At 36.4% G+C, this 12,904-nt stretch overlaps 2 protein-coding genes across 2 annotated transcripts; one reads left to right on the top strand and one right to left on the bottom strand.

Moving 5' to 3' along the window:
• Nucleotides 1–2,215: 2,215 nt before the first annotated feature.
• LOC107639902 (suppressor-like protein) lies at nucleotides 2,216–6,978 on the top strand. The gene is made up of 5 exons (XM_016343461.3): nucleotides 2,216–3,490; nucleotides 3,943–4,281; nucleotides 5,088–5,209; nucleotides 5,719–5,882; nucleotides 6,257–6,978. Exons 1-5 carry the CDS (start codon nucleotides 2,337–2,339, stop codon nucleotides 6,437–6,439), a joined length of 1,962 nt encoding a protein of 653 aa, XP_016198947.3. The 5' UTR covers nucleotides 2,216–2,336; the 3' UTR covers nucleotides 6,440–6,978.
• Nucleotides 6,979–7,537: 559 nt separating this feature from the next.
• Nucleotides 7,538–12,471, bottom strand: LOC107639901 (protein NETWORKED 2D). Its single transcript, XM_016343460.3, has 2 exons — nucleotides 12,052–12,471; nucleotides 7,538–10,551 (listed from the first exon to the last, which is right to left on the bottom strand). The coding sequence occupies exons 1-2, from the start codon at nucleotides 12,143–12,145 to the stop codon at nucleotides 7,622–7,624; spliced, it is 3,024 nt and encodes a 1,007-aa protein (XP_016198946.3). The 5' UTR covers nucleotides 12,146–12,471; the 3' UTR covers nucleotides 7,538–7,621.
• Between the last annotated feature and the right edge of the window lie 433 nt (nucleotides 12,472–12,904).

Genomic DNA, 12,904 nt, shown 5'->3' with positions numbered 1-12,904 from the left:
TCATATATTACAAATACAAATTATAAATGAAAGAAAATAGAGTACAAATTCAAGGGTACCATCTTCACCGACACTGCTAACAATAAAGTTGATAGGAAAAATTTCAAGTGTATCGGAAACACCGGTGTTCTAGTTATTTTAACCGTTTATTTTAATTAATATATATTATATATATTTTTTATAATTCAAATTAACGGTTAAAACAACTAGAACATCGGTGTTTTCGGTACACTTAAAACTCTTCCAAAGTGATAAACCAAACGTATATATGATCTGAACTGAAGTGAAGTGGACAACTGTTAGCTCTAGTAACAAGTTTCATGAGCTGACCTAAAATATAGTACACCCCCATAAAAAAAAAAAACTTCTTTTTTTTAAATAAACTAAAGAATTGTGCTTACAAGATCAGAAATTGATTAAAAATGCATTTGGATTATATAAACAATGAAGTCATAACTCATAAGGGTGCTTAACAGTGACTAAACTTTACTATTGCCATTGGTAATTCATATATTCTAAATTCTATTTTGAAAGATAATATACATCTTAATTCAACAAAAGAAAAATTAGAGGAGATTTATCTTGGTCTCTCTTTAAACTAGAGGATATTTATATCATGAAAAGTATTTCTATAGGCACTAAACATCTTCCACATTGTTATATATCCACGTTATATATACTAATATCTCTATCTCTATTATAACAAAAGCTTGTGTATGCAAACTCTTTTATATCCAAATATAACACAATAATACCGCATTTGTTTTCATGCATGGGATGAAAAACCAAATGATGTCGTTTACTTGTGTCCAGCATGGAAGGGGTCAAAGAACTAATATGGTAGTAATCAATTTAGGTTGGTCTAGTAGTTAGTTTATTAATTCGTTTAAATAAGAATTGGAGATTTAAATTTTATTTTATACATACAATTATGGTAAATTTTATTTTATACATACAATTATGGGTGAATGCGGATCGGATATGGCCAAAATTTCAATCCGATCAAAGATCTGTAGTTTTTAAGCTTATATCTGATCCGCACATTTGCAGATCGAATTGGATCGGATATTGGATATATCCGCAAAATACAAAATTTTTTTTAAAAGTTTATTTTTATTAGAAAAATATCAATAAAATTTATTTTTTCTATTCTTTTAAATATATTTACTCTTAAAATAATATTACACATACTTTTCTTAAATAATAAATTAAAATAATACAACATATATGATAATTATTAGTTGAAATAAAACATAAAAAGAATATTTACTTATTTATTTTTTTATTTTTACTGATATGCGAATACTTACACAAAATCTGCAATCCGATCCTATTAATGTGCGGATCGGAGATAGTCTTGCGGATCGGATCCATATCTTTAATTTTCGGATCGAATTCGGATAAACACCGCGGATATACGGATTGGATCCGATCCATGAACACTCCTACATACAATAACTTATTTGCCAACGACAAACTTTTATATAAAACGGTGACGGATCTTTCGCTCGTAGGATTGAAAAACACGCTTTGTATTTTTAATATGGAAGTTGATGATGGTGTTTTTTAATAAGGTGAAAAGTTGGTGCATTTTTATTTGTATGGATATCACAAATCTAAGGATTAGATTTGTGGTGTTTAATTTTTTTTTTGTTGATACGGTCAGATTTGTGGTTTATAATTTTTTTCCACAAAAATGACCCACCGATTTGCTTATCAGTTAAAAAAAATATTTAGGCTACACAAATATGAGGCTCAAATTTTTCTATTACCCCAAATTGGACCATGACAAAACTGCCTCCAATTTGTGAATTTCAATTAAAAAAAAATTTGATCTCCATATCTATAAAAAACACACTATTTTTCCATAATTAACCATAACACATTTTAAACTTCCATAACTAAAAAATTTAGCCGGAAAAACACGGTAGAGAATATAAAATAAAAACAAAAGAAAACTAGTATGGGGTCTAAAAATCCATCCTAGAAACGTTAATAGAGCAATCTCAAAAACCACATTAGTAATTCTGGATCAATTGGGTTGAATTAACCCAAATTTACATAATGAAACGTACGAATAAAGAATGCGGCCTAGTATACAAAAAAAGAATATGGCCCAGTATACAAAAAAGGAATGCGGCCCAAAACAATATAAAAAGGCAAAGCAAGGCTTTTAGCCCAACACTTGAAAGATGGTTTAAAGTTTGAACAGTAGAACGGTTTACGGTTTCCCTCGAGAACGAGAAAACTGAAGAAATTAGCAATAGAATAGAATAGAATAGAATAGAGTAGAATCAGCACTGAAAGTGAAAGCTTAAGCTCAACACAAGACAAGAATGGAACCATCAACTGAGTCACCTCCTTCATCCATCTTCAACCAAAAACACCACCCGCCGCACGACACCGTTTTCTATTCCATCTACCTTGACTCCCTCATTCTCAACTCCACCACCACCCCAACCGCCCTCCAATCCCTGCACCTCCAAATCCTCCAAACCCTTTCTCCCTTCACCAACCACTACATATGGCAGCATCAACCCTTCACTCTCTCCCTCTCCATCCCTCCAAACCCTACCTGCCCCTGCCCCTCTCCCTCCGCCACCACCCTCCCCCACCTTCATGGCCACCTCCGCTACGGCGACAACCTCGATGACGAGTGGTTCCTCGTCTTCCTCCTCTTCCACACCTCCCTTCGCTTTCCCAATCTCTCAATCCGCCTCTGGGACTCCGACGGCGAGTTCCTCCTCATCGAAGCCGCATTCCACCTCCCCCGATGGCTAAATCCCGAAACTGCCCTCAACCGTCTCTTCCTCCGTAATGGTAATCTCCATATTGTCCCCAAAACCCGCATCCCAAACCCCTCACTCATCGATTCACTCAAATTCCTTATCAATTCTCCCAACGAATCGCTTGCTTCAGAGCCAATTCAGCTCGCGGTGAAGAATCGGATATCTGGTTACCCTGAGAAGGCTATGAAGAACATGCATACTGTTAGGGTTAGGGTTCCTGTGTCCGTTGCGCAGGTTCTGAAGCACGAGCCTTGCTTGATTTCGCTGGCTGTGGAGGGGTTCTACGATAGGGATGTCGACTCGATGAAATTCGCGGCGAGGATGGAGAGGTTCTTGCCGAGAGGGAAGGAGGAGGAGTTGGTTACTGTCTCGGTGAGGATGTCGAGGGCGATGTACGCCCAATTGGTGAGGCAGACGTTCAGGGCGCCCAAGGTGTACCCGGCTGCGCCGCCGCCAGGCGAGAGGGAGGCGTTTTTCGAGGCAGAGCTTGGAATGAAGATAGCGTGTGGGTTTGAGATGATGTATCAGCAAAGCAAGCGTGATGGGGTGGAAGGGAAGGGGAGGACATGGGAGGCGTTTAGGAAGAGCTTGGAGGAGGTAGGCTACTTCCAAGGATTGCTTCCGGGTTCCAGTGAGTACCAGAGGTTGTTGCAGAGTGCTGAGGAGTATTACATGAACACTTCTCTGCACTCTAGAGAAAGGTAATGTTTCGAGAAACTTGCGGGGACTAATTTAACATTGTGCTCTGTAATGTAGGTAGATACCCAGTTAGAGTTTGCAACAAAGCTATATTTACATTAAAATTGAGTTTTCGTGTTATAGGTTGGTTTGGTTATATTAGAAGATCAGATGTGAAGACTCTCCAGTCTCCAATGAGAAGAGTGGACGATGTGAGGAATAGTTTATTCATTATAGATACGTGAAAGTACAGGAAAAACTATTGAAGAAACAAGTAAAGGGACTTAGGTTTCAATAGTCTTGTTTACAAACTTGGTTTATTTGAAACATTTAACCACCTAATATGTGAAAGCTTTGTTGTTGTTTTTTTTTCCATCTTTACTTTTATTTGATTGGGTCATTGGAATTGGAGGATTGGACATTGATATGTTGGAGTTCTTTATTGTGCCATTGCTGAGGTGAAAATTTGTTGCAGTGAGTTGATGAGTGCTCCAGTTAGGCGCATAGATGAAGTTCTTGCTTTACCGCATTCAGTGGATGATTTTAAGGGTCATGACGTTCCTCCATCTGATGATGATTCCTGGCTTGACAATGGAGAGGAAGAGTTGGACTCTGCCCTTCTGGAAAGACAAAAGGAAATGGAACTGTATGAGTCAAAACACAAAAAGAAGGGGAAAGGGAAAGAGAATCCGGATGTGGGTCCATCATCTGGTTCAAAAACTGATGAGTTTGATCCCAGCAATATAGCAAAATCCATGAAGGCATTTGTCAATACATTATCAAGTTATAAGGGTGCTGAAGCTCCTGATGACAGGTTAACTAATATACTGACTTACTCATTTAACATATCTGATATGCATGCTTAGGACACCTATTATATAAGCATCTTTACAAGGAAAGAATTTGGGTCATGAAATGATTTATTTTCCAAGATGTTAGGCTGTTGACATAGGGTCAATTCTCTATACAGGTATTAAGACTGATATTCCCGCTGAAGTATGGTCTTGCTTGGAAGAGCTTATTTTCAGTGTATTTAGGTTCACCTATTTTTCTGAATAATTGTTTTACCTAAATATGTATTTAAACATTGTATCCAAAAAGGAAAAAAGAAAATGTGGTGTGGTGATGTATTTGTGTTTATTTAATTGAGCTTATCATTACAGCTTTTGGCATCCAGGCTAACCTTTTTTGAGCCTAATTTTATAATCATCAAAATGTAAGCTTTTAAAAACAGGCTTTTCCAAAGGGTGATATAATGATTGTGGGCTGATTTAACCGTCATAAATTGTCAAAATTCCATTCTTGGCCTATCCAAACTTTATTTTCCACAATTTAAACAACACTTGTGATCATTGGGCTATTTAACAAGTTCTACTTAAGTACTTATTTAGTTGTTTACGCTGTCTATTTATACAATTAGCATTGGCTTATGGTAAGGTAATTGGTAACTTTTTAAATGAAAAAAAAAAAGGAAAGGATTTTTTATGACTGACATCTTCCCTGGTGAATACACATTTAGGTGATGCTTAATTTATGACATCTGTGTTAAATTTTTACCCCCCTACATTACTTGATTATGACGATATCTCCTTCCTTATCTCGGGCACCTGCCTTGTACAGAAATAGAGAAGTGGACCTTGATGTAGACCAATTTATTAAAGACATGGAATCAATAATGAGGTGTCCAGGTGAAACTGCCAACAGTAATGTCGAAGAAGGCTCCTCTTCCGACCTGGACTTTGGTAAGACTTCATGTCTATAACTATTTGTAGACATCAACTATTCTAGTAAAGAAGGATTTTCTGTGGATTTTAAAATTTTACTTAGAGCCTACTTCAGCCCAATTTCTTGATGTTGATCTTTGTTTTTCTTGCCTTTATTTTTATTAGGGTATTATTCTGTACAAGATTTGTTGGTTTGTATTTTGCTCTTAATCTAGTTTTCCTTAAAAGGTGCTTAATCACTTTCTATTTTCATTTCTTTAGGGAAATATATATATATAAGTTCACAATTTTAAAATCTCTTCCAATTTTTGTTAAGCTATATTTGTAAGTTTTTCCTTTGAAGTATGTGATACTATGAGCAACATGAAATTCTCCATCCTAAAAAAACTGGCTCCTAGGTTTTTTTTTATGCATAGTATTGAAGAACTAGAGAAGTCAATGAAATAGATGACCACTTGCTCAGTCAATTTTGTCTTCCCTCTTACTACCTCTTCTGCGGTCTTATATTTTTGTTGTCGATTATGTAGATGATTCTGACGAGAGCGATATGGATGAATCTGGTGAAGATAATAAGGATGACATGGATGCTTTCATGCGTTCGTATTCTGATGTTTTGAATGAACAATTGAAGTCAACCACCCTTCATAGAAGTTTTGTTCGTGCTAAGGAACAAATTCCAAAGAAGGATGAGGTACTTCGTTTGCAACATATAAACCAACTAACAAGTCAATTGTTAGGAAAGAAATACAGTAACTAGCTGCGTTGCATAAGAATGTTAAAATGTTCCAATTTGGCCATTGATTATGTTATACTAATTTCTTAAATGTAAATACGTTCTCTTTTTCCCACCCTTGTCCCTCCGTTATTTTCTTTTTTTAGTTGCCTTCCTCATTTCTTCTTTTTCTATGTGATTAATATGGAATAAGAAGAGGGGCAGAGATGTGGGCGCTTGCATGATTGTTTAGTTTTTGTATCTTCACCAAACTTCTGCATATGATGAGTGCAGTTGAATTGAGTTGAGTGACTGATGATTCTGCATTTTACGTTTCTGGAATTCACTTTCAGGGAACATCAGCTGCCACAGAAGATATGGACGAAGATTTCTCGCCTGTAGATGTGGATGTGAATTTAGTAAAGAGCTTTCTTGATTCCTTTTCTTCTCAACAAGGGCTTCCTGGTCCTGCTTCCAATTTGCTCGGGCTCATGGGGGTGCAGTTCCCGCAAGATGCCAACAAGAAGGGCAAATGAAGTTTGTCCAGGTTTTTCAAGTTTTTGGACTCTCCAATGTTTCCCATAACATGTTTTTTGCACATGCTTGGTAGATAGAGGGACCCATGGGAATGCATAGTTAGTAGTGAGCAATGATATTACTTGCATGAGAGAAAAACAAGAAACTATACATCTATGCTGAGTTACCTTACCTAGCTATATCATAATTTGTACATGGGCAGAGGTGCATGGGAAATTAGGAATACTGTAGTTATTTTTAGATTGCAAATCCATGCAAACTAGGAGGAGCATAAATTAGCGTGTATTATTCTACCAGAATTTGAACTTGATGTGGGTATTTTCCAATTTAATTATACCTTAGAAGAGATTAGTTGAATCTGCTCTGTACATCTTGTATTTACTTGCAAAAAATCCTGGCATGAGTGTTTTTGTTCGAACTCATATAACCCACCATGGATGATTACTGGCTTTATGGATTATGTAATTGCCAGTTATCAATGTTAAAATAGTATTTATTCAATATAAGATTTGGTTGCTAGCATCTTTGGAAATTTCATGTCCTCTTCTGAGGGTAAGAATGCTTATATGCATTTGGAAATAGATCTTCTCAATTTACTTCATTTGACAAGGTCAATTGTGACATGCAAGTTTCAGGTTTTAACTCGGACAAGAGATGGATACAATACAATAAATTGTATAGTGAAAGACTAACTTGATCCTGTCAAGTGAGAGGATCTATTCTCATGTGATTCTCACTACAAAATAGTTATTATAGTCCATTCTTGTTGTTTAAATATAATAATGAAAAGAAGCAATCGTATATGGAATTCCATCTTCATATGGCAAGACAAAGCACAATATATATACAAGGGGAAGCTTAGTGCGCAAGCATCCCGCGTTAACGCAAGGTCTGGGGAAGGGCTGAATCCGAAGGGTGTAATGTACCAGCCTAACCTGATAATTATATCAGTGGCTATTTCCACTTTCCACAGCCTGAATCCATGACCTTGAGGTGACACGGAGACAACTTAACCGTTGCTCCAAAGCTTCCCATCACTATATATATAACAGAAAGGTAACCTTTAGTCATGTGAACTTATAGACAAGTCGAAATTGAAATATGAATATCTTATTATCTCCCCCTTCTAATGAAATAAATACGAAGTATTCTCCAAACAGATGAGTATGAAACTAAACATTTTACACACTGCTGTTTTCTTTTTCCTTCTCCTTCTCCTTCTCCTCCTTCTCCTTTTCCTTCTCTTTCTTCTCCTCCCTCTCCTTCTCCTTCTCCTTCTCCTTCTCCTTCGAGGCACGCTTCTTATGCAATCCATGTTGTATGCTCATGATGGCAAAGATTGATTGCTTCTTTGGTTTGTTTCCAAAGATAAATGACCTGAGAGGAACCTTGTTCCTAGTCTCTGATCTTGTCCCTCTCCTTGAAGCAGAGAGGCCAAATTGGTCATTCAACCTCACAAGAGCCTTCTCAACTTCACGGTGGAGGGATGTCACAACATCTATATGTGTGCGAAGTACAGCAGAAAACTTGGTGTGCTCCTGTTTCAAGGTCAACACCTCACCTTGGAACTTGGCAGCTTGATAGCTTGTGAACCTGAAATCATCATCTTCAGCACTGGTGTTCAATGCTGATGTTATATCTTCTTGGATGTTACACAAACATGAAAACCTTCTCTCCAATTCTTCATTTTGCAAGACACTTCTTTCCAACCATGCTGTTAATAGTGTTTGGGTCTCTGTAAGGTGCTGGTAAATTGGCCGTGCATCTGATTTTAAAGAATATTTTGTGCTACTAGTACCCTCTAAAGCTTTTCCTTTAGCCTCAATTTTTGATACCTCAGTCATCAAATCTTTGATAGTGGTCTCAAACCTCTGTACATCCTCAAACGAAGCACCAAATTCCCGCCAGCATTTTAAATTCTCATCCAGAAGTTCATCAATTCTTGCCCGGAACTTCTCTTCAATGGCTGATGTATATTGAAGACGAGTTTCTAGAAGCTCCTCAATGCTGCGTTCCAATACTGTTGATCCTGTCAAATCCTCGGTTCCTTCTAAACTTCTGTCCAAGAGACTTAGTTTTTGACGTAGGAGTCTAATCTCTTCATCCTTCAAGGCATTAGCAGCCTGCAGTTTTTTCAGCTGATCCAAGTCATCCTCATGAACTTTCATCTCTATGTCTGCAAGTCTCTTCTTCAAATCTTTGTAATTACGGAGAGTATTAGTATATTCAGTCAGCAGAATTTTTTCTCTGTCTTGTAATCCACTCAGAAACATTCCCTGCCAATCGGGTTCATCATCTTTTGTCATTGCCTTGTCCGAGGCCTCAGCTTTGGAAGCATACTCCGTCTCCGATGAAACTTCCTTAGGATCAGTGTCTTGTGTACCAAGATTTGGTAAAGAACTATCGGCCTTGTTACTTGCTTGTTGGCTGATCTGATTTTCATTGTTAGTACTCTGAACTGTTACTCTCTCATCACCATTTATGACAGGAATCAGTATCCTCTCCTGCTCTTTGAACTCTTCAGGAAATTTATTTTCAGTTGGGATTACATATTCAGTTTCTACAGAACTGGTGAACTTAACCTCATTTCCTGACACAACATCGTTTTCCGTTGAACCAGTAGCCTCAAGTTTATTATCCGCACGAACAACGTTTTCCGTCGAATCAACAACCTCAAGCTTCTTGTCTGATGTTGAGTCACCTTCTACAGTGCCAAGCTTGAGATCCAAGTCTGAATTTACATCATACTTTGACTCAGGTTTGCCAGATGCATTATTTTCTAGCTGTGGTGAATCCGTGGCCTTAACCTCTTCAAAATGCATCTCATTTTGTACTTTCTCTGAGATATGTTCAAGATTGGACCGTGCTTCAGTGAACTGGGTTTGTATACTGCTATTCTCATCTTCAACAATTTTGTTTAAATCCTGTACTTGATGCATCTTTTCTTCCATTTCTCTCAGTTGGTCATTCAATCTATTTTTGTCATTGATCAGACTTTCCTTATCACCTTCCAGAGTTCGAATATGCTCTTGGAGCTCATCGGTCTCGGATCTCAACCTCGTCACTAGAGCAGTTTGGGATGAAACTGCAGTTTCCAAGCTGATCACTTTATTCACAAGCTCATCAATCTTCTCTGCCATTTCTGCCACGCTGAGAGATGAATTTGAGTCTGAGTGAAATTGCTCTTTGATGTTATTCTTTAATGACTGCAACTCTTCTCTCTTCTGTTTCAAAATGGCCTCTTCTTCTTCTTCCAAGTCCTTTGTTTCTGATGCTTTTTTCATCTCTCTTTTGGCCCTTGGTTCCTTGGAATCGCTCTGCGTATAATGGAACTCCTCCATGAGAGAGCTCAACTTGGCCTTGATGTCATTTATCCTGTTTGATGTCATTCTTGTTTCATCATGTGATTCTTCCTGTTTCGCTTCCAACTGTGTCAATGCCTCTTGGCATGATTTAAGAGCGGCTTCTGCCATCAAACGGCGGGCTTCACTATCTTCAATAACTACACCTTCTCCAAGCTCATCCTGCAACATAGAAACCCTCTCTTGCAACTCATTGATCTGCGCCTCAGTTTCCCAGTACCTTGCAATGGAATGATCGTAAGAGCTCTTCACAAACTCTTTCACAGTTTGTAGCGCCAGAATCTGTTTCTGGAGTTTGTCGACCTCTTCAATTGCCTCCTTTCGACTCAATCCGGATTTAGGAGCAGCCGTATTATTAGTATCTTTGCTGGCTGGCTTCCTGGAGTGAAGTTTCTTTGTGGCTGCTGCTGTTGTTACAATAGATTTTAAATCTTTAGGGGGAGGCTTTGGAATATTTTGTTTTGACCCTTCTGGCATTTTTTTTGGTGGCCGTGGTGATCCGTCATCTTCATCGTCATCCATGTACGGGACTCTATCCGGACAGGCAACTGCAAGTTGGTTGTTGGCTTTCTGCAACTCTATTGATATGTGATCATATCGTTCGGCTAAAGCTCGGTAAGCTTTATATGTTTCCTCCACAAAGCTTATGAGCTCCGGTCGCCTCTTGTAGTACATTTCTGCTCTCTTTGCAAAGGAGTCTCCCTCTTCATCTAAGATCTTCAGAACATGTGTCACCTTTTCCTCCACATCTGCAGTTTGTTTTACATTGTTTTAGATTCTAATTTCAGAGATTAAATTAGCATGCATTGTTGCAAAAGCATATCTAGGATAGTTGGGAGCATTTCCTAAAGTTTTAGAGCTATAGGTATTGACTTAGAATATGCTCAAATAAAGTGCAAGTTTTGCCTAATTTCTCTAGTCAGTGTCATTATGTATGGGGAACTGGATAAAATCATCATAACAATTCACGCAAAAAACATGAATAGAGAAAATGTAGTCATTCAAGTTCTTTCACACGCTTGCAATTTTTATTTTTCCAAAAAAAAAAAAAAAAAAGTTTTGAACTTTGTGCTATCAAATGGGTTCCATGCAAGTTTTTTTTTAAATATATTATTATAAATATTGTGCAGTCTCCATAAGTCCATAACCATGAGTATGTTAGAAATCTTTTTATGCAGCCTCCATGACCATGAGTATGTTAGAAATTTTTAAGAGCAAAGTATATTTTTTATTTCTTTAGTTTTTGAAAGATTTCAAAAATATACTTGCCTTTAATTTGATTCAATTTAACTTTTAACATTTGAATTAAATTTTAATTTTACCCTTTTAAGATAAATCTCTTAAAATTACTGATTATTTTCTTTTGCAATTGTACCTCTTAGTCATTACCTTTCTCTCTTCTTTCTTCACCTTTAGTGGGTGAAGGATGATGGCGGTAGTTGTTTTTTGAAATAGGGGATAATAGCAGGGGCAAAATTTAAACAAATTTTAATTAACTATTGATTGGCAAAAAATTAAACTGGATAGATTTGAAACAAATAAAATTTTTCTAAATCACATGGACAAAAAGCATATTTTATTTTTTTGGAAAGATGTAAATGATGAAATCTAATATCTGGATAATATATTACTTCATCCCAAAGGCTCTATTACAATTTAAGTGACAACCCTTTTGATTAGTTGAGGCCTAATTTTCAAAATGAAATATATCCAGAAATATAAAATAGGAGTCACAGTATCATTTCCCTATATTATATTCCAAAGTAATAACACTGCATTGATACCTTGAGATATTGCATCAAATTTTCCTTAAATCCCCACTGGTGTACAAGTAAATCTTCCCATTACAAATATATCATATTTATAAATAAACCTCGTTTATGAATTGATCAAGCAGAGCATGTGTAATTGTGTATCAATAATTAAGATAATGTTATTTCCACACTCAAATTCGTATCTATACGAAACATAAACTTAAATCTAAGGTAGAAATTATGAGAGACGTAAAAATGGATGGAGTTTTGGAAATCGCACTCTAATTAATAGTTATAAATTAAATCGTTAACGTAAGACATCAATTTAGGTGCACAAACTTAATTTCTCTTAATATTAACGTTGAAAGCGCCATCCAAGCAAACCATCACGTTTTTCTCCTATGAACGTGTAAAAAAAGGAAAACCAAAACAAAAGGAGAGGAACATCATTCATTATAACATAAGAAAGAAGATGAAGATCATAATGAATCTAACCTTGGAGGTTTTGCTCCACCCATTTTGTTTGCTTTGTTCTGATGTGGCTAGCCCACCACCATGAATAAGCGTTGCTTGCCGCTCTCTGCAGCATCTTGCCGCGGCAGCCGCCTCCTTTTCAACCCTTTTCCTTTGGTCCTTGTTGAGAATTCAACAACAACGTGGGAATCAAAAGCATTCAGACCGTGTTCCTCTCTTGTTATTCTCTTCTCTTATCTAATCTTTGTATTTATACATTAGAAAGAGAAGACATGGATTCCATGATGATAAGACCAAAGGAGGAGTAGTCAATATGGAAAAGAGAGAAAAATGAAAAAGAAAAAGAATAGAAAAAAAGAGAACAATCAAAGAAACAACTCATAAGAGAGAGAAAGAGAACGTTGGAAACTAAGAAGTTTGTTGTTCTAATTATGGGATGATGGAGGGGAGCAAAGTTCGCACCATTTTAATGTAGTACCCTTCCCTTTTTCTTTTTTCTTTTTTTTTTAATGTATTTAAAAAAAAAAAAACTAAAAAAGTGATTTTGATCTAAGAAAATAATGCATGGCATGATATGTGAGCATTAAACCCACATGGCTGTTCCAGCTGCTTTGCCACCTTAATTAGTAATTAACTTCTTTTCCCTCCTTTTACTTTTTATTTTTAAGCCGGCTTTTATGTGAACTTTTATTTTTTTTATATTAGATTATAAGTGGTGAAGTCTTTAAAAATGATCTAAACTAAGTGTTAAATTTTGTTGTGGGTATTTACAAAACGTTAGTAACGTTTTTTCTTTATATAATTAAAATAATATTTTTTTTTACAAAACGTCAGTATAAAAAATATTGTTTTTATAAAATGTTAGTGATGTTTT

The sequence above is a fragment of the Arachis ipaensis genome, chromosome B5, assembly GCF_059453495.1.
Source record: "Arachis ipaensis isolate K30076 ecotype BB chromosome B5, ASM5945349v1, whole genome shotgun sequence".
Lineage (NCBI taxonomy): Eukaryota > Viridiplantae > Streptophyta > Magnoliopsida > Fabales > Fabaceae > Arachis > Arachis ipaensis.
This window is presented reverse-complemented; position numbering and strand designations above follow the sequence as displayed.

Bases quoted from the DNA above. Each gene is read 5' to 3' on its own strand.
- LOC107639902 (XM_016343461.3), top strand. From the start codon at position 2,337: ATGGAACCATCAACTGAGTCACCTCCTTCATCCATCTTCAACCAAAAA. The intron at 4,282-5,087 runs GTTAACTAATAT...TGCCTTGTACAG, and splicing joins GCTGAAGCTCCTGATGACAG to AAATAGAGAAGTGGACCTTG. The intron at 5,883-6,256 runs GTACTTCGTTTG...ATTCACTTTCAG, and splicing joins AAATTCCAAAGAAGGATGAG to GGAACATCAGCTGCCACAGA.
- LOC107639901 (XM_016343460.3), bottom strand. From the start codon at position 12,145: ATGCTGCAGAGAGCGGCAAGCAACGCTTATTCATGGTGGTGGGCTAGC. The intron at 10,552-12,051 runs GTTAGATTCATT...AACAAACTGCAG, and splicing joins GGTGGAGCAAAACCTCCAAG to ATGTGGAGGAAAAGGTGACA.